Source organism: Myxine glutinosa, chromosome 8, assembly GCF_964187855.1.
Source record: "Myxine glutinosa chromosome 8, kmMyxGlut1.1, whole genome shotgun sequence".
NCBI classification, from domain to species: Eukaryota; Metazoa; Chordata; class Myxini; order Myxiniformes; family Myxinidae; genus Myxine; species Myxine glutinosa.
In genome coordinates, this window is record NC_136268.1 from 139,717,968 (window position 1) to 139,738,211 (window position 20,244).

A 20,244-nucleotide genomic window follows, 5' to 3' on the forward strand; every position below is an offset into this window, starting at 1 on the left:
GGGATTCATCAAATTAAGTTTTGGAGTTCAAACAAAGTCACTGGTTAACAGATGGGAATGGATAGTAAATAAATTCTTCGATGCTGGGTAAATGAAGTGAGATATTACAAAGACTTATTAGAGCTATTGTTCTTCCTTGCAGCAGTGGGAGAAAATTTAGATCCAACATAATGAATCTATAAATGAATGTGATAGGGATAATATCCTCAATTTGTACTAATTATTTGATTGTGGGTAAAGGAATTAATTAATCGTAGTGGATTGTTAACAAGCAGCCTGAAATGTCCTGAGAGTGTGCATCCATGTAATCAGAAATCCCAGATTTGTTTTTACAAACAACATTTTGGTAGAGATCTTATGCGGACGAATACTTGCTTGGTAGATAAAAACGGTACTGCATGTTGGCAGCCACTTCAGTGGCCATTTAGGCCGAACAAATAGGAAAAAACTGTAATTGAATATGTAATTTACAGATGAGTATTTGGGAAGTAAAAAGGGAATTTATTGATTTGGGAGACATTTTTCGAAGGTTTATTAAAGTGTTGCAATATGACATTTGGCAAGGAAAATTATTGGATGGGAAAATTAGATCTGTTTATAAAATGAGTTTGTTGACCCATTGAAGTTAATTCTTTGAATTGTTGTTTAATTAGCATTTTGAGTTCAAATTGGAAATAGTTTGGTAGAGCTTTGGTTAAAACCTTTGGTTGCAGTGTTTTGGAACAAATTGATAAACCATAGGAGATTGATAAGAATAGAAAAAAAATATGGACCCAAAATAGAAAGTTGGATTCATGCCCCTCATTGCAAACAAGGACATGGGGCTAAGGTGGACGATCCCACAGAAAATGAGGCTGCACCTAGCAGCCCAGCAGAACATTCAGTGGTAGATAAATGATAGTCGTGATTTACAGTCATTTGAATTACATTTTAACACCCCTTGCATTGTTAAACATTACATTTTCAACATGTGATATTCCTACTTGGGATAGTGACATTTATTTGCCTACATGACATACAATTACCTGCTGATATTAATACAACATGAGTGAAAAATGTATCACAACTACACTCATGATCAGGGGATTGAGTTCAACCCCGGGAGATAGGGGGATCAGGGCAAGACAAATAATCTGATTATGTTACATATTAAGGGATTTTCTTTATTTACCTTTTAGGAAGCTTGTTAGTTTGGTATATAATGTTAAATGTCATCGACATATAACTATGTCATAGGTATGAATATATACAAGGAGTAGCAGACTTGTTTGTTGGTTTAGTAGTTATATTGGCAATTGTTTTAGTGGTGGCTTGCTTGAAAGCCTTAGTGACGGTGTGTTTGAATAAGGTAACCAACAACACGATGATAACGCATGAAGTGACAAATGAGGAAAGAAATGTGAAACCAGAAAAGGAAGACTTTTATGGTGACATAAACAGTAGAATTAAGATAATGGCATAACGACAATGTTATGAGTTGTGTCAATTACAATATCAGTGAACTCATATCACCACGAGTGACACACTGTTAGAAAAACAGAGGGAAAAGAAAAAGTGGAGAGGAATTATGGTAATAATACATTATGCTTAATTTGTTGGTTTGGGAAAATTGTTGTTGGGAATTAGATATTCCCGTTTGTGATTGTAATCATATACAATGCTATTCTTAGATTCGTAATAAAATACATACCTGATTGAATATTATTTGTGTGACGCATATAAATGAATATAACGTTTGTGTTAAGGAAAAAAACAACAAATTGTTGAATGTGAAACTGTCGGAAGATATACATGATTATGCTGATTTCATGGTAAGATGTACCCTATCTGATCCAGTGTGTGCGGAAAGCAGATTCAGATGTGACTGAGCATAAGGATAAGACGAGATCACAGTTTGGAGGGATTGCTAACGGAATTGGGAAGAAGGTCGAGAAAGAAAATTTGTGGCTAAAAAATGAAGTTAATCGTGGCATACACCCTCTTTCTCAAAGAATGATGAAGACATTCTCCCGTGTAACTTGGAGATGAATGCTTACCTTCACCAAGGAAATTTATGTGACCATTTGCCTGGATCACACTGCAACATATGAAAGAAAGGCGATCACTTACTCTTGTTCGAAGGCTTCGAACATTCACCACATCAGAAGTTGCAGGACAACGACATTTTACCTGCAACCTCTGTGAAATGCGGGGACATATGTTATTACTTCACCAACGTCCGGGGAACCAGCATGGAGCTGCAAAAAACGGCTGTGCCCTTGTCACAACAGCTGTGCACGATTCTGCTGGTTGCTCCTGGTAAGGACCATGAATGACCTGAACACCATGGTCCCAACATCATTGTGGATGCATCCGGCATCCCTGTTCCACATCTTGCTGGCCAATCAACGTCACACCAATACTTGCTGCCCACTCACAATGAGGGAGGAGGCAAGTCGACTACAACTGGGTGAAGGCCGTGTTCAGGAATTACTATGGTTTACAGCAAAAAGTGGCAAGAATGCTACAAGGAGAGCAGGGTCAGCCTATGACTCCGCAATGTTACCACAACAGCGAAATCCTACACGAAGTAGTGCAGGAGCTATGAAGACATTAGGAGAAAATGTTTCATACCAGGATTCAAACACAAGTGATCAGCCCTTCCTTTCAAACAAAGTCAACATTTGTGTGGAGGAAAACGTTTTTGCCAGATGGTGCAGATGCTTTACAAAACTTGAAAATGAAGTGAAATTTTTGTATCTTGGTGATGGTGAAGTGTTGTTTTGAAAATATATTTGTGATGCAAATGCAATAGATTGAACGATATGGAAGGAGTCAATGACCAACGAAATGTTTTGTGATTCTTGCAGGATGACGGTGTATGCCCAAGGGAATTTGATTACCAAAGTGATTGATTATTTACTTATACTTGTAATGATGTTTACTTGTAGTGATTGATTATTTACTTATACTTGTAATGATGTTTACTTGTAGTGATTGATTATTTACTTATATTGATGTTTAGATTAATGGTTAACATAAACAAAAAACAAAAAGATGAGGGAATTGTGGAAGTGTAACTCAGCGTAACTTATTAATTGGCACTGGTAACTTATTAATTAACCTGGTAACAAAGCAAATACATTTTACATGCAAACTCTGTGAAGGACGAGTTTGTAAATGAGTTAGGAATGTGCACGAACATGATAATCTCTTGAAACACCTGGTCACAGCCCCAGGCTGGAGCACCCCCCTATTGTTTGATAAATGGAACTCACAACAGGGGGGGCTAGCTGGCGCCAGGAAGGCGACCAGTAACGTCAGCGGAGAAGAGATTACGAGTTCAGCGGACAGAGGATTAAGTCGAGTTGGTCCATATAAGCGGGAGCTGCGGCTGGAGTCGAGAGGACTTGCTGCGAGGAGCTCTGACGAACGGGACCATGGCGGAGGAACATCAGCCGAACGAAAAGGACCATGGAAAAGAGTTAATCTCAGCCATTGAATAATGCGGTATTATTTGGTAAATGGAATGAAGTGAATAATAAAAAAGACCTTTTGTAAACCTGAGTCCGGTCATTGGAGTCCTGTGAGTCATACACGAAATTCTTCCACACCATCAACTTGCAGGTTGCTCTGTTTCCTTCTCTCTTCACTCCCATTCTGTTCATTCATCCCTTCGTTCCATCCACCTATTGTTCCACAGCCCCACTTACATGCATTACCTTCTTCCCTCCATCACTGAACTCTTCCATGAGCCTAGACCTTGTATGCAAAATAAAGTTGTGACCGGATGTCCGTGTGAGTTACAATTGCAATCATTTTGTAGAGGTTGCATTGTCTTCTGTACCCAATCAGTTGAGCAGATTCGTGAAAGCAGGTTTTCAAATGTCAGGCATTCATATATTTGTACCCACGCCAACTTGTGAGTCGTCATACAGTAAGGGTACGTGATGACAAAAGGTTGACTGAACATGACTTGGAAGAACAAAACATGCCACACAAAACCGCAAAAAGAATTCTCACCATGAGATGTCAACAGGAAACTCGACAAATAAACTGCTGCTTGTTCCTCTCGTTTCTCATTTGCATAACCTGCAAACTGGTTGCAGCAAGACAAAGGCGTGGTGGTGGGGGGTCAGGTCAGGGGACAGGGGAGGAAGAAGCGGATTCCACTGATGCAGTATCATGCAAATAGCAAGGAAATTCTTCAGAATTTAGCCATAGTACCGGAACCCAATATTAGTCAGGTTCACGATGTTAACAAATATAATTTCGTTCAAAATTTTGGGATTAGCAAACCTGTACATTTTTGCAATCATCAGAGCATGGAGAATCCGAAAATCAATGTTGGCATTTGCACAGACACCTGCATGGCCGCCATTTTGGATTTTCAAAATGGCCACCATAAAATACATATTTTGTGCTATCTCGGCTTCTCGTCAATCTAGATACTTAATTAAATATGCTAATCCTATGTTTTCTGGGTCAAGGAATCCGATAATAGGCCTCAAAATAGTGCTCAGGATTATAGAAAAGCAACAAACAAAGGTAATTGAAAACCATTGTCTTTATATTTGCGATATAACTGTATTACATAATATGATATTGCATGATAATACATGATATTGCAAGTCCTTTGAAGTTATAGGTATGGGTTTATAAAGCAAGAAAGCAGCCTTGCTAGTATCAGATTGAACTATAAGTCCTATACACAGGATCTACGAGGTCAATACCGTTCAGGAATATGCTTTTACAGATCTTCATCACAGTCCTGAGTGTCATCTGGAAAGTCCTAAAAGTGAAGCAAGTGTTAGGATTAGAAGTCTAATGATCCCACCAATGGTTTTATTGACCCAGAAAACATAGGATTAGCACATTTAAATAAGATTCTAAGTTGACTAGAAGCCGATAGTGCAAAATATGTATTTTATGGCGGCCATTTAAAAAATCCAAAATGGCAGCCATGCAGGTGTCCACGCAAATGCCAATATTAATTTTTGGATTCCTCATGCTCTGAATATTCCAAAAATGTATAGTTTTGCGAATCTCCAAAAATTGTGAACGAAAAAATCATAGCGAACCTGACTATATCGGGCTCTTTTTCAAAACGGTGGTATCTATAACCATCCAAAACAAGCGTTACGCCTCAGTCGCCCGTCGGTGAAGTGATGTGAGTTGACAAAGTGGAAGACGCAAGGCGGCCATCTTGGATTTTGACGTGGCGACCCAATTTTCAATAGCGTTCTCCCTTATGCGTAGATACACCCATGCACCAGATTAGAAGTTAGTAGTTCGTTTATTTTTCAAGATATTTCACTCACAAGGTTCAGACATATACATGGTGGCGGCCATCTTGGATTTTGACGTGGTGACCCAATTTTCAATAGCGTTCTTCCTTATGCCTAGATAAATGCCTGGTGTTGGCTTAGCGGTTAGGGTGCCGGCTGGGGATCCTAGGATCCTGGGTTCGAATCCCGGTCGATCGCTGAATTTCGCTGAATTAACGCCAGGGGGGTTGACTCAGCCTGTCATCCTTCCGAGGTCGGCAAATTGAGTACCAGCTTGCTGGGATGAATGATCCCGGTGTGTACCCCGGTTTAGAATAGGTACACCGTATCCCTGCGTATCATAAGAGGCGACTAAGGGTTGGCGTCAGGAAGAGCATCTGGCCATAAAAACATTGCCTCAAACAGGGAACCATGATTGTCATGGGGCCTACAAGGCTAACCCCCACTGTAGCGTGGAAAATGGCCTTAAAAACGATCATTCATTCATTCTTATGCCTAGATACACCCACACACCAGATTAGAAGTTGGTACTTCGCTTATTTTTCAAGATATTCTGCTCACAAGGTTCAGACATACATGGCGGCGGCCATCTTGGATTTTGACGTGGCGACCCAATTTTCAATAGCGTTCTCCCTTATGTGTAGATACACCCACACACTAGATTAGAAGTTAGTAGTTCGTTTATTTTTCAAGATATTCCGCTCACAAGGTTCAGACATGCATGGTGTCAAACATACATGGCGACGGCCATCTTGGATTTTGAGGTGGGTTGCACCCACACACCAAATAAGAATTCGGTCCTTCGCTTACGCACGCACGCACGCACGGACGGACGCACACACGGACGGAGGGGAAAACCATAGTCCCCCTTTCGCTCCGCGGTGCGACGGGGAACAATAAACGCTGTCCCTGAAGGATCATTGATGCAACACCCTGCTTACGAAGCACCAGAGCGAGAGTTTATAGTTGGGTTGAAAACTGAGCTCACAGAAGAGCACATGCACGACCTACGGACTATCATGTAAGATATGGTAAAGCTATCCAATCAAGAACTAGAACGGCACTCAGGAGAGAACATACCTCCACCTGGTTGGCCATATCACTCAATGGTTAAGAATCACCTAAAAAATTATACTGGCCGGATCCGGATTGTCACCAAAATTGAATCGATTTTTCCTTGTCACACACACATTGTCCAACAAGTTTCGTCCAAATCCGTCCACAACTTTTTGAGATATCCCGCTATGTATCGTTTTTGCCCCGATCTCCAAATGTTGAAGAATCACTTAAAACATTCTCGTAGCCGGATCCGAATCCGGATCTTCACCAAAATAGAATCATTTCGTCCTTGTCACATACGTTACATGTCTGCTAAATTTCGTCCGAATCCGTCCACAACGTTTTGAGATATTTTGTTCACAGACAAACAGACAGTCAGGGGTGAAAACATACCCTCCATCCACCTTTGGTTGTGGAGGTAATAAAAATGGAGACCTATTCTTGCACAATTACGTTCAGCAAATTGACCCTCTCGGAGAACAAGAAAAGCACAATCGATGCAACGCAATCGCACAGCCGAATAATAAAAGTACACGATGTACCTAACAAACTGCCTATTGCTTCCAGACAAAGAAAGCTCAAGGGGCAACGTACGAATGGTGTTCAAAAGGTTATAGGAGCGACATGCAGCAAATAGTCCAAGACAAGCCAACTGTTTTTGTTACGTTTCAATATGGCGTCTCTTGACTGCAATGCACTTGCTTCATTTGTCTTCTTCATTTGAAACTTTTTTGAGGAAAGACAGGCGACGTCATAAAAAGATGGCGTCCCTGGTAGCAGGGGGGTTCCGGGAGGTGATGTCAATTCTCTCAAGATCAGTGGGTGTGTTTGCCTGGAGTCAAGTCCTGTGTTGTCCAATCATCATCATACAGAAGTATAGGTAGTCCTCTTAAATCTTCCGAACATTTAAATGTATTACTCCATGACATTGTTTGTCCAAATCTGCCTCATTACTTTGTCCTTAAACTCTGCTGTTGCCGTACGCCCTTCTTTTTCTGGCCTGTTGCATCTTCAACCATTCAGTGTGTTGACTCTCCCACGTGCCTCGACTCTGTGTACAACAATTAATTACTCTTCATGTGTGTGTGTGTGTGTGTGTGTGTGTGTGTGTGTGTGTGTGTGTGTGTGTGTGTGTGTGTGTGTGTGTGTGTACGCAATTTGTTCCACCTCTTCCATTAGCACAAGACCCTGTAAATACAAAACAAAAAGCCGCTTCTAAATTCGTTTTATGATTGCTTTGGGCAGAGATTGATGGAAGCTTCTTCTTGGGCTCGTGGTGGAAGCTTGAGGCGGGGCTCTTGCAAATTGTCTTATCGTACCTGGCCTTTTGTGTATTAAATTCATTATTCCTTTCCCAAGCATTGCACGTTGCTGTTTGGGCAGTACCTCCTTCTTATCTGCCACCATTTTGTCGAACCAGTAAGAGGGTTAATTTGGAGATCCTGGAAGGTTGAACTATTGTACGAGTTTGATAAACTGTGAGGGATTGTCCCCTTCGGTACACAGGCTATCAATCGAGCTTGCAACCGGATATCAATCGAGCTCGCAACCGGATATCAATCGAGCTCGCATCTGGATATCAATCGAGCTCGCAACCGGATATCAATCGAGCTCGCAACCGGATATCAATCGAGCTCGCAACCGGATATCAATCGAGCTCGCAACCGGATATCAATCGAGCTCGCAACCGGATATCAATAGAGCTCGCTACCGGCTATTAATCGAGCTCGCAACCGGATATCAATCGAGCTCGCAACCGGATATCAATCGAGCTCGCAACCGGATATCAATCGAGCTCGCAAACGGATATCAATAGAGCTCGCAACCGGATATCAATAGAGCTCGCAGCCGGATATCAATCGAGATCGCAGCCGGATATCAATCGAGCTCGCAACCGGATATCAATCGAGCTCGCAACCGGATATCAATCGAGCTCGCAACCAGATATCAATCGAGCTCGCAGCCGGATATCAATCGAGCTCGCAACCAGATATCAATCGAGCTCGCAACCGGATATCAATCGAGCTCGCAACCGGATATCAATCGAGCTTGCAACCGGATATCAATCGAGCTCACAACCGGATATCAATCGAGCTCACAACCGGATATCAATGGAGCTCGCATCCAGATATCAATCGAGCTCGCTACCGGCTATCAATCGAGCGCGCAACTGGCCATCAATCGAGCTCGCAACCGGCTATCAATCGAGCTCGCAACCGGCTATCAATCGAGCTCGCAACCAGATATCAATCGAGCTCGCAACCAGTTATCAATCGAGCTCGCAATCGGATAACAATCGAGCTCGCAACCAGATATCAATCGAGCTCGCAACCAGATATCAATCGAGCTCGCAACCGGATATCAATCGATCTCGCAAACGGCTATCAATCGAGCTCGCAACTAACTAGATATCAATCGAGCTCCCAACCGGCTATCAATCGAGCTCACAACCGGATATCAACCGAGCTCGCAACCGGCTATCAATCGAGCTCGCAACCGGATATCAATCGAGCTCGCAACCGGATATCAATCGAGCTCGCAACCAGCTATCAATCGAGGTCGCAACCGGATATCAATCGAGTTCGCAGCCGGATATCAATCGAGCTCGCAACCGGATATCAATCGAGCTCGCAAACGGCTATCAATCGAGCTCGCAACTAACTGGATATCAATCGAGCTCCCAACCAGCTATCAATCGAACTCACAACCAGCTATCAATCGAGCTCGCACCCGGATATCAATCGAGCTCGCAATCGGATATCAATCGAGCTCGCAATCGGATATCAATCGAGCTCGCAACCGGATATCAATCGAGCTCGCAACCGGATATCAATCGAGCTCACAGCCGGATATCAACCGAGCTCACAACCGGCTATCAATCGAGCTCGCAACCGGATATCAATCGAGCTCGCAACCGGATATCAATCGAGCTCGCAACCGGCTATCAATCGAGCTCGCAACCGGATATCAATCGACCTCGCAACCGGTTATCAATCGAGCACGCAACCGGCTATCAATCGAGCTCGCAACCGGCTATCAATCGAGCTCGCAACCGGCTATCAATCGAGATCGCAACCGGCTATCAATCGAGCTCGCAACCGGATATCCATCGAGCTCGCAACCAGCTATCAATCGAGCTCGCAACCAGCTATCAATCGAGCTCGCAACCAGATATCAATCGAGCTCGCAACCAGATATCATTCGACCACGCAACCGGATATCAATCGAGCTCGCAAACGGCTATCAATCGAGCTCGCAACCGTATATCAATCGAGCTCGCAATCGGATATCAATCGAGCTCGCAACCAGCTATCAATCGAGGTCGCAACCGGATATCAATCGAGCTCACAACCGGATATCAATCGAGCTCACAACCGGATATCAAATCGAGCTCACAACGGGATATCAATCGAGCTCACAACCGGATATCAATGGAGCCCGCAGCCTGATATCAATAGAGCTCGCAACTAGCTATCAATGGAGCTCGCAACCGGATATCAATCGAGCTCGCAGCCGGACATCAATCGAGCTCGCAGCCGGACATCAATCGAGCTCGCAACCGGATATCAATCGAGCTCGCAACCGGATATCAATGGAGCCCGCAGCCTGATATCAATAGAGCTCGCAACTGGCTATCAATGGAGCTCGCAACCGGATATCAATCGAGCTCGCAGCCGGACATCAATCAAGCTCGCAGCCGGATATCAATCGAGCTCGCAACCGGATATCAATCGAGCTCGCAACCGGATATCAATCGAGCTCGCAACCGCTCGTAGCAGGCCTGTTATTAAAAGCCGTAAGCCGGCAGTCTTTTGGCTTAGTCCAGCATGGATGTGGTAGGATGCGGAAGTGTGAGTATTATATTCCATTTCGATACTTGCCGTCGACATTAGAATATGTAACGTGGTCATACAAGTGTAATATTGTGGAGGAAAATTATTTTCCTGTTGATTTGCCATTGCCATACGCTCAGGAAGGCCCATGTTTGCCAAAGACGAGGGCAGTGAGGTGTTATTCTGCCCATGCACCAGAGGCATGTGTCTGAGTAAATGACGAGATGCATTGAAGGAATAGATGCTCAAATGCATGGTTTTCATTTTGTTTTATGACATCAAGTTAAAATTACGTGAATGTCATATTTTCACTAAATGTGACAAACGTCCATGGGCATCTCAGTCCGTTTATAAAAGTGAAAACACAATTGGAGGCGTATTATGCCTTGAGGGCCACGCTCCTCTATGAACAAGGATTTCGCAGTGGAATGGCTAGTTATGGTTAGCGGATGAATTTTTCAGCCAGCTCCAGTCAAGGCTCTGTTGAAACACAAAGAAAGAGAAACAGATGCAAATCAGAGGCAAAAGTCTACAGATCACATAATGCGTTGAAAGAAAAAAAAAAATACCAAAATCATGCTTTAAATTAAGCTCGATCGATACCTCTTTAATGCCTACTTCAAGCAATATGACAAAGCGATATCAGAAAGATCGTGAAGTTCAAGTCTAAAAAGTGTGTTGGCCAAAATTTATGCTGAAACCTTTACACATTCTGCTAAAATTGTTTTGAGGAAGAGGGTAGATTGCAGCAAAGTCATTGCATTGATGGAAAAGAGGTACATGCAGTGTTCTGTGATTGAGCTGTCAATCAATGGAAGCCATAATTTGCATATTTCTGGGAAAAACTATGCATACGAGAACACAACGGCACACTTCAAATTCTTGCCCAAAACATTGGGAGATGAAAATTTGTAATAATGGGCCCTGCTGATGCAGACAACTCAAAATAAATGCAGATAAAATTTAGAGTTCATAGAAGACAATACCCTGCGCCGTCTTGACAAACAAGGACATGGGTGGGGCCTACGAGCGGCAAATTTGATTGGTCGTTATGACGTAAAATGCTGTAATATTTTGTCCAAGTACTACTAAACAGAAGGGTTTTGAAAGTGCCAAAAAGTCTATTTGTGTTTGTGTTCAAGTATATAATTCAAATGGAATAAAAAAGGTTTTAAATTTTGGAGGATTTTTTTTTGGAAGTTTCCCACCGTTGATGCAGTGTCTTATACACCACCTTAAATTTCGTTTGACTGCCAGACAGGTAGACAGAGTAAAAAAAATCTTACTCTGCGCATGTGCGATCGGGACAAATTCAAAGCCAAAATACTGCTAAACTGCAGGTTTGTTTTCCAATTCACGTCCTGATTAGTGTTCAAAATATAACATTCAATTGAAATAAAGTTGTTCCTCGATCAAACTGACTGAACCAATTGTTCATAGACAGACAAACAGAAGTGACCCAATTGCTTAACCCTGCTTTTTGCTTCAGGTGCACAGGGTAAAAAAAAAAAAAATCACAAGTACCTGCAAATCTGACGACTGATCTTGAAGGTTCTGAATGAGCTCCAGAGAAAGTGAAATTTGTTTCTGGCCCTCAGCGACAAGCAGCATCGATTCTCCACCATTCCCACAGTATGTCTTGGGCCTGTTGGGAAATGCAGGAAAATCACATCACCCTATCAAATGTACAGTTCACTAAATAACTCCAATCTATATTATATTCTCCGTAGGTGATTCTGTCTGTCTGTCGAACGTCTGTCCGGGTGTGTGGCTTCCTCCGTTGAGAGAGTAGCTCCACCTATTCTGGAAGAGGCTTCAAAAACAAATATCTACCATTTTATTTACTCGCATAGCTTTGAGGCCTGTTTTGTTAGGCCAGTGGTGTCTTGCTCTCTCTCACAGTTTTATTTCAACTCTAATTCGATATCTCATTTCATTTTTAACAGTCGCTAACATGGTTTTAGACTCGGTTGAAAAAAAAACGGGAATAAAATCCGATGAAAGTTTCCGTTTATAGAACGAAATGCATTTTCAAAGGCGTATCACATAAAGGCCATTGACACTCTTTCACGCCACTCTAACTCCACTCTCCAATCTAACTCACCATCTGATTTCATTTTTATTGATGGTTTTAGACTTGGTGCCAGAAATAATTGAGAACATTCATGCACACACGGGAAATTGCCGAGATATATATATAAAAAAAATCGTGGCACGGTCTGTCATACACCTGTCATACCTAAAATAACAGACGGGAAAATGGCGAGATATATTAAAAATGTACTTTGTAAAGCGAAAGGTTTCCGATATATTCAACTTTAAAAATGAAGTCACCCATGACTGATGTGCATGTTAAGACTCAATCAACACGTCTTCGATCACAAATTACTTTTTGAAGAAACAAAGGCACATTTTGATTCCAACTCAAGCAAAGGAAACCAGGTAATGCCTGTTTCGTTCGGAGTGATTACACACCACCCAAAAGATGATGCGTTTCATAGCGAAAGGAAATAAAATCAAGACATCTTTAATAAAATTTTTTTTGGTTTTCGCAAGAGTTTTCAAGGCTGAATAGTGTTCACATCCAGGATTAATAAAGAAACTCCATTTCACAGATGTGAAATAAATAAATAAATAAACACAGATGGGAAATAATCTGGTCCGGTAATTACGATTATAATCGCTGCGGAAGTTGCCGTGGCCATTCGTTGTGATCTCGTGCTGTACGTGTTGTTTTGTCAGGTTCTTGGTGCGAGTTGCTCTCGACGTCGGAATATGCTCCATATGCGTCGCGTGTATCCGAGCTGTCTTTAGCTCAAGGTTAGGTAATGTGGGGCATGTGGGTGGTCATTCCTGCTTCTTTATGTCATGCTGTCTCAATGAGTTGCATGAGGGTCATTTGTAACTGCCATTTTCAAAATGAATAAAAGAATGAGGGAACAGAACGAGACCACCAATGAACGTCATAATCCTCTCCCCCTCCACCGTGTATGACCCACGCACCCCCCCCCCCCTTGTGTGTGACCCTCACCCCCGTGCAGTGTGCGTGATGTGCGAGGGATGGGGTGGGGAGGGAGAGGATTTGAGCTCTTTAAGTCACATCTCACATGAGATATAATGACACATTTCAAACTGTATTTCGCATGTGGAACACATGTGAAATACACGTGAACGCACATGCATTCACATGTTATCAGAAGTAAATGCATTGTGTAGATTACATCATTTGTGGATCTGATGAATTGCCAGTAACCATATATAAAACTGAATGTACAGTATCTAAATGAAGATGTCCAAATGTCACACACGCTCATGCCCGTGGGATTCCCACGGGTGACCCCACTAGCACAAAATAATCGTAGTAATCAACGTTGATCAAAGCTAACACTGAAGGTCCACTCGTGGTTGCATTACCAGCATTCGGTTGGCAGGGGGATGTTTTGTGTAGTTCCTGGGGGAACAGTCAAGGGTGGGATGGACCACGGGCCAAGTACAGGACTTCCAGCAGGAGGAGACTGGCGGCTTTTCGACTGGAATTCAAGAGTGAAAGTTATGGCCAAAAGAGGACATGCTTCACAAGCAAATATTACATACCATTTAAGAAGGGGAGTCAAACAGCCCCCGAAATGTGAAGGAATCATCATGTGCCAATAAAACTACACACAGTGTGTATCAGTGATTTTTCCATTTCCAGCCAATGACATTCGTTTTCTTACAGAGATGGATGAATTTCCTCATCCCATTAGAACAAAAGTCATGCCTTTGGCTCAAATTAAAAAGGCAATTTTTTGACTCTTCCTCAGATGTCAAAGAAATAAAGAGGAATAAAATGAGTTGCACAAACCTTACCATCGCTATCTTGAGCAAAGACCAAATGTCCTTCTGTCGTTTTTCCTGCAGAGCAATGAGCGTACGCTCAGACTGCTTCATGCGTTCCAGGGAGCTCTCTAGCCGTGGAACCAGAGCCACAATTTCTTGCTTGCATGCCAGGATCTTGCTGCAAGCAATCCAGACAAATGTGCAACAAAACGAGCACAAAAGAGGCATATCAATATAAAGAGCACACAAAGAAGGAAAGTTCCAGAATGTGTTGTAGAGCTTTGCAATACCCAAGCAGCATGCAGAGCTCCTTCATCAGTTTGCTGTGGTTCTCGATGGCCTGCACGACGAGTTTAACCATCTCGACGCAATCCCCATAGCCACGCTCTTCTGCTCGTCACACACAGACAATTGTCTACTTTTCTCAAATTGATTTGGTTATCCCCAATGTAGACCTTTATCAAAGTAAAAGCTAACAATAAAACAGGACCGTGTCATGCCAACAAAATCAGTCACTTATGCAGCTGAGTCGCACAGAAATGTGCACAATCACCCATTACCTCCTTGTCATAAAGAATGGCATCATGCTATCTATATAATAATATGCTTCATCGTGTTTCTGTGTTTCTTTAACAATCCTTCCCAACAATTGGTTGGACAGCTTGCCTGACTCCACCCACCCATCCTGATGAAAATAAATAAATCTTACGGCCACCATTTTGGTGCTCACTGCTATACAAAGCCAAATACACCTAAGAACTATCATATTCACAATTGCTGTGCACTCCCTATTCACCTCCTTATTTCCTTTTAACGATGTGTAATTTTCTCTTCATTGTAAAACGACCAAAGCGACAGCTAAAAGGATTTTGAACCGATAGGTGTCACGGGCCTTGTGAAGTTCGGCCTCAGCGATCGAGACAGCAGTCTGTTAACGAATCTGCCGCTCAAATAACTATGTGGCCTTCTCTCAAGCAGAGATTAAATCGAAGTCATTAGGAATTTGTCCAAGGTCATTATTTACTCTTAACGGTGTGTATATGCATCAGGAAGAACATAATTGGTTTCGGTCGTTTGTTGTCACATATATCCTTTCCGTATATCTCGCGGGATTTGTGAGTTGGACAGGCATCCGTGATGGGACATGACCTGCTCATACTCACATATCTTTGCCGCATATCTTGCGGGAATGTGAGTTGGAAAGGCAACTGTGATGGGCCATGACCTACTCTCACAGTTTTATTACACTCACATGGTCACATATCTTTTCCGCATATTTTGAGGGATTGTGAGTTGGACAGGCGACGAGGACGGGCCTGACCTGCTCATGATCCCATATCTTTTTTTAATATCTTGCAGGATTGTGAGTTGGACAGGTGATCGTGATGGGTGGGAAGGTTGTTTAAAGGCTTGGAGGTGGCACAGGATTGATGCCTTAGTGTTGGGGGAGGGGGGGGGGGGGGGGAGGTGAGGACAGGACTTGTGTTGTGTAAGGGGCGGGGGGTTGGGAGGGACAGGAGAGTTGAGGACTTTAAGTCACATTTTACATGACATGGAATTTCCACGGGTCCCTGCTAATCTTATACGAGGGGCAGTCAACAAGTAACCTTGAAATATTTTTCACAACTTGTTTATTGCATGTACGTGTGTAACAACTTTTATTTTTCAACATAATCTCCATTGCGTTCAATGCATTTTTTCCAGCGCTTTACTACGGCCTGGATTCCACTCAAAAAAACAAACATTTTGGCTGCTTATGTAGCCATTTGTGCACCACCTGTTGGACCTCTTCGTTGGATCGGAAAGTAGTTCCACCAAGCGCCTCTTTAAGTGGCCAAAAGATGTGCTAATCCGAAGGGGAGAGGTCTGGCAAGTAGGGTGGATGAGGAAGACACTCAAAATGCAGGTCCTCGATTGTTGCAGCTGTAGCGTGGGTTGTATGGGGCCGAGCATTGTCATGCTGCAGCAAAACACCGATAGTGAGTTGCCCACAACGTTTTGATCTGATTGCTGGTTTCAGATTATTTTTAAGGAGGTCGCAGAATGATGCACTGGTGACTGTGGTCCCTTTGGGCATGCAATGCTCTACAAGTGGGCTTCGGCTATCCCAGAAGAGCGTCAGCATCACTTTTCCAGCGGACGGCTGTGTGCGGATTTTTTTGGGCTTCGGTGAAGTTGAATGGCGCCACTCTTTGCTTGCCCTCTTCGTTTATGGCTGAAAGTAGTGGACCCAGCTTTCATCCCCAGTCACTATGCGCTGTAAGAAAGCATCGCCTTCTGTTTTCCTAACATCGCAGAAGTTCTTCACATGCGTCCACTCGCCGTTCTTTCAGTTTGGGTGTGAGTTGTCCAGGCACCCACCTTGGAGACACTTTGTGGAACCCCATTATGTTGTGAATGATATGGTGTGCTGGACCATGGCTAATGTTCAATTTGGAGACCACTTCATCCAGCGTAATGCGACGGTTTTCCCTTAGCAAACGCGCTCAACTCCTGCAACCATTTCTGGTGTGTCGGCTGTATGAGGCCAGCCCAAGCGAGCAGCGTCTGCCACACTAGACACTCCACTTTTAAACTTCCTGTCCCAGTCGTACACCTGCTGCATCGATAAACATGCGTCACGATATTGCATCTTCATTCTGCGATGGATTTCACTGGGATTCACACTCTCACTTCCCAAGAAACGGATAATAGAACGTTGTTCCTCCTTGGTGCATCCTTCTAAGGGAGCCGCCATCTTGGAACTGCTTGACTGACATCATACGCTCAATGTTTCAAGATCTAAAACAGGCAAAACATGACTCTTACCCATAGATATAACATGTTATCTACAACTACACACACTACATTCTCGAAGTTATATCGCCATTTTAAGGTTACTTATTGACTGGCCCTTGCATATAACGGAGCTATGGCATATGTGTGTACGTATCATCTGCTCCTCTGACAGGATTTGCCCGAGGAAGCTGAAACTTTCAAGGATTGATGATGACATCCCAAAGTTGTGCATGTGCTAGTTTTGTTTGATTATATCGAGGTTTTAATTCATTTTATTTTCGCCCATCTTGACATTTTCTTCCTTTGCAGCGAGGAATGCAATCGGAATTATCCAAGCTATATAACCACGATGTATTATATATGCAAATACGCAGTACGCAAGTTTTCATTTCATGTACGTAACCTGGGTTATTTGTATTTCCAGGAGCAATCGAGTCAGCAATAATAGTCTGCTGTAGATAATAATTGAGGCAGTCTGTTGCCTTTGCACTGCACAAATTAAGTGAGGTGTCAGAATGTGTTGCATGCTTGTAACAAGATCGCCCTTAGGGAGAGTACTCCGCTAGTACAGTATATAGTGCCTTCAGAAGTATTTACACCCCTTAACATTTTCACATTTTCTTGTGTGAGAGCCTGAATTTAAAATGTATTAAATTGAGATTTTTTTGTCACTGATCTACACATTATTTCCCATAATGTCAAAGTGGAAGTTATATTTTTATTTTTTAGAAATTTTTAGAAAATAATTAAAAATGAAAAGTGGAAATATCTTCAGTCAACAAGTATTCATCCCCTTTGCTATGACTCTCTAAATTGAGCTCAGGTGCATCCAATTTCCTTTGATCATCCTTGAGATATCTCTACAACTTGATTGGAGTTCACCTGTGGTCAATTCAATTGATTGGACAAGGCTTAGAAAGAAAAGCACCTTTCTATATAAGGTCCTATTGTTGACAGTGCATGTCAGAGCAGAAACTCTAAAATGAAGTCCAAACAACTGTCCGTAGAACTCCAAGATAGAATTTTTAGGAGACATAGATCTGGGGAAGGGTATAAAACAATTTCTGAAGTTCCCAAGAGCACAGTGAGCTCCATCATTAGGAATTGGAAGGAATATGGAACTACCCAGTCTCTTCCTACAGCTGGCCGTCCTACCAAACTGAACAACCGGGCAGGGCAAGAAGAACCTTGGTCAGGTAGCTGACCAAGAACCCAATGACCATTCTGACAGAACTACAGAATTATTTGGCTGAGATGGGAGAACCTGCAGGAAGGACAACAGTCTCTGCAGCATTTCACAAATTAAGGCTTCCTCCCGTCCATGGTACACGGAATATTGTGGCGAGGCTGTTGCCCTGAAACAACTTGCTTTCGTCTCCTGGAAAGCAAATCCAACGGAAGGAAATCTCATTTCCTTTCACAAAGCCCGAAACAAGTGTGTGTCCACCCTCAGGAGAGCCAGGAAACAATATCTCACCATTCTCAAGACCGAACTCTCTTATCTGTCTCCCTCTTCCAAATCCTGGTGGCGTCTGGTCAAATCTGTTTCTGGTGTTTGTTCCCCCTCCATCCCCTCCCTCACCTCAAACGGCTTAACGGCTGACTCCGCACGTGAAAAAGCTGAATGCCTCAACTCTGTGTTTGCCTCTAAATCTTGTGTCCCAAACCCATCCCTCTCTGTACCCACCGTACCCAGTCGTACCCAGCTGCTCCTGGACTCTGTGTCCTTTCCTCCTGACAAGGTGGAAAAGTTTCTGTCAACCCTCGACTCTGATTCTGCAACTGGTCCTGACGGCATCAGCCCACGGGTCCTAAAATCATGTTCTTCTGCTCTTTCACTCCCTCTTTCTGTTCTCTTCACCCTCTCTTTTGCTCAAGGTCATCTGCCATCTGCTTGGAAATCAGCCAACATCACCGCTTTGCACAAAAAAGGTGCAAAAACAGATCCCAGCAACTACAGACCAATCAGCCTTCTCCCAATTATCAGCAAAGTCATGGAATCCATCATTGCTTCAGATATTAAATCTTTCCTCTTCTCCAATGGCTTGATCTCTGATCATCAATTTAGTTTCAGACCTGGTCACTCTACTCTGGACATGCTGCTTCTGCTTTCTCAACAATGGATGGAGGTCCTCAACGCCAAACAGGAAATTAGAGCTGTCTCCCTTGACATTTCACGTGCCTTCGATACGGTCTGGCACCCTGCTCTGCTCTCCAAACTCTCCTCCTTTGGTATCCATGGAAATCTCCACGCATGGCTGGCGGACTTCCTCTCTGGTCGTAGTCAACGTGTGGCCCTGAATGGGTTTCTCTCATCTCCTCTTCCTGTTCAGGCTGGAGTTGCCCAAGGTAGTGTTCTGGGCCCTGTGCTTTTTCTGGTCTTCATCAGTGATCTCTCTGACTCTCTTGAAAATCCTCTCTATCTCTTTGCTGACGACTCTACTCTCTGTCGCTCCATTCCTCATCCCTCAGATCGGCAGTCTGCAGCCTCCTCACTCTCTGCAGACCTGGACAAAATCACAGACTGGTCAAACAAGTGGAACATGTCTTTCAATCCTGACAAATCTCACACTCTTACAATGTCTCTCCGAAAGGACCGACTGGACAACCCTCCCATCTACTTTCTCAACAATCCTCTCCAAGAAGTTCTGTCGCTCAAGCTTTTGGGTCTCACTATCTGCCATGATCTTTCTTGGGAAAACCACATTTCCAAGCTGGCCTCCAAAGCCAGTCGCCGACTGGGCATCCTCCGTCGTGCGAAGTCCTTCCTTGGCACACCTGAGCTCCTCACCACATACAAGGCTTTCATCCGCAGCTCAATGGAATACTGTTCCCCCCTCTGGGCTGGTGCTCCTGCCTCACACCTTGCTCGGCTTCACGCTGTTGAGGCCAAAGCTTTCAGAATCATTGGAATCTCCTGCGATGTAGTCAACGCCGAGGGCCTTTCACTGACTCATCGCAGGCAGGTTGGTGGTCTTTCTGTCTTCTACCGACTCCTCTCCGGCCTTGCTCCCCCAGCTCTCTCTGTGCTCTGTCCCCCCAATATTCCTTCAGGTCGCACAAGATCTGCCTGCAACCCTCTTATGGTTAAACTGCCAAAGTCTAGGCTCTCTGCTCACCTTCACTCTTTCATTCCCCTTTTCTCCCGCCTCTGGAACAAACTCCCCCACTCCCTTCAATCTCACTCCTCCCTCCAGGTCTTTAAAACAGCTGTTCACCACCATCTCTTATCTTCCCCCATCGAAAACCTTGATCTTTTCTACCCCCGGTAATTCACCCCAGAGTCCTTGCAGTGTTCATATGTTTTAATCCTCTCCCACCTCCCCCCAAGTCCTCCCGATGTCCCTGCTCTCAAATGTTGTGTTTGTGTCCTTCCCCTTCTTCCCCCTCTCTTTTGTGTCCTCCCCCCTCTCTCCCCATCTTGTCTGCCGCTCCCCTTGTTTTTTGTGTTTTGTGTGTCGGTTTGTCTTTTTGTGTGATTAATGTTT

General features: G+C 43.6%; 1 protein-coding gene across 1 annotated transcript in view; it reads right to left on the reverse strand.

Annotated features, from left to right (window-relative positions):
- Positions 1-10,411: 10,411 nt before the first annotated feature.
- Positions 10,412-20,244, reverse strand: part of LOC137432947 (inhibitor of nuclear factor kappa-B kinase subunit alpha) — an 82,946-nt gene continuing 73,113 nt past the window's right edge. Inside the window, exons 18-22 of the mRNA XM_068125284.2 lie at positions 14,269-14,368; positions 14,009-14,156; positions 13,574-13,689; positions 11,684-11,804; positions 10,412-10,639 (exon numbers count right to left, since the gene is read on the reverse strand). Of these exons, the coding sequence (XP_067981385.1) occupies positions 10,592-10,639; positions 11,684-11,804; positions 13,574-13,689; positions 14,009-14,156; positions 14,269-14,368 (533 nt within the window). The 3' untranslated portion in view covers positions 10,412-10,591. The remainder of the gene's footprint in view (positions 10,640-11,683; positions 11,805-13,573; positions 13,690-14,008; positions 14,157-14,268; positions 14,369-20,244) is intronic.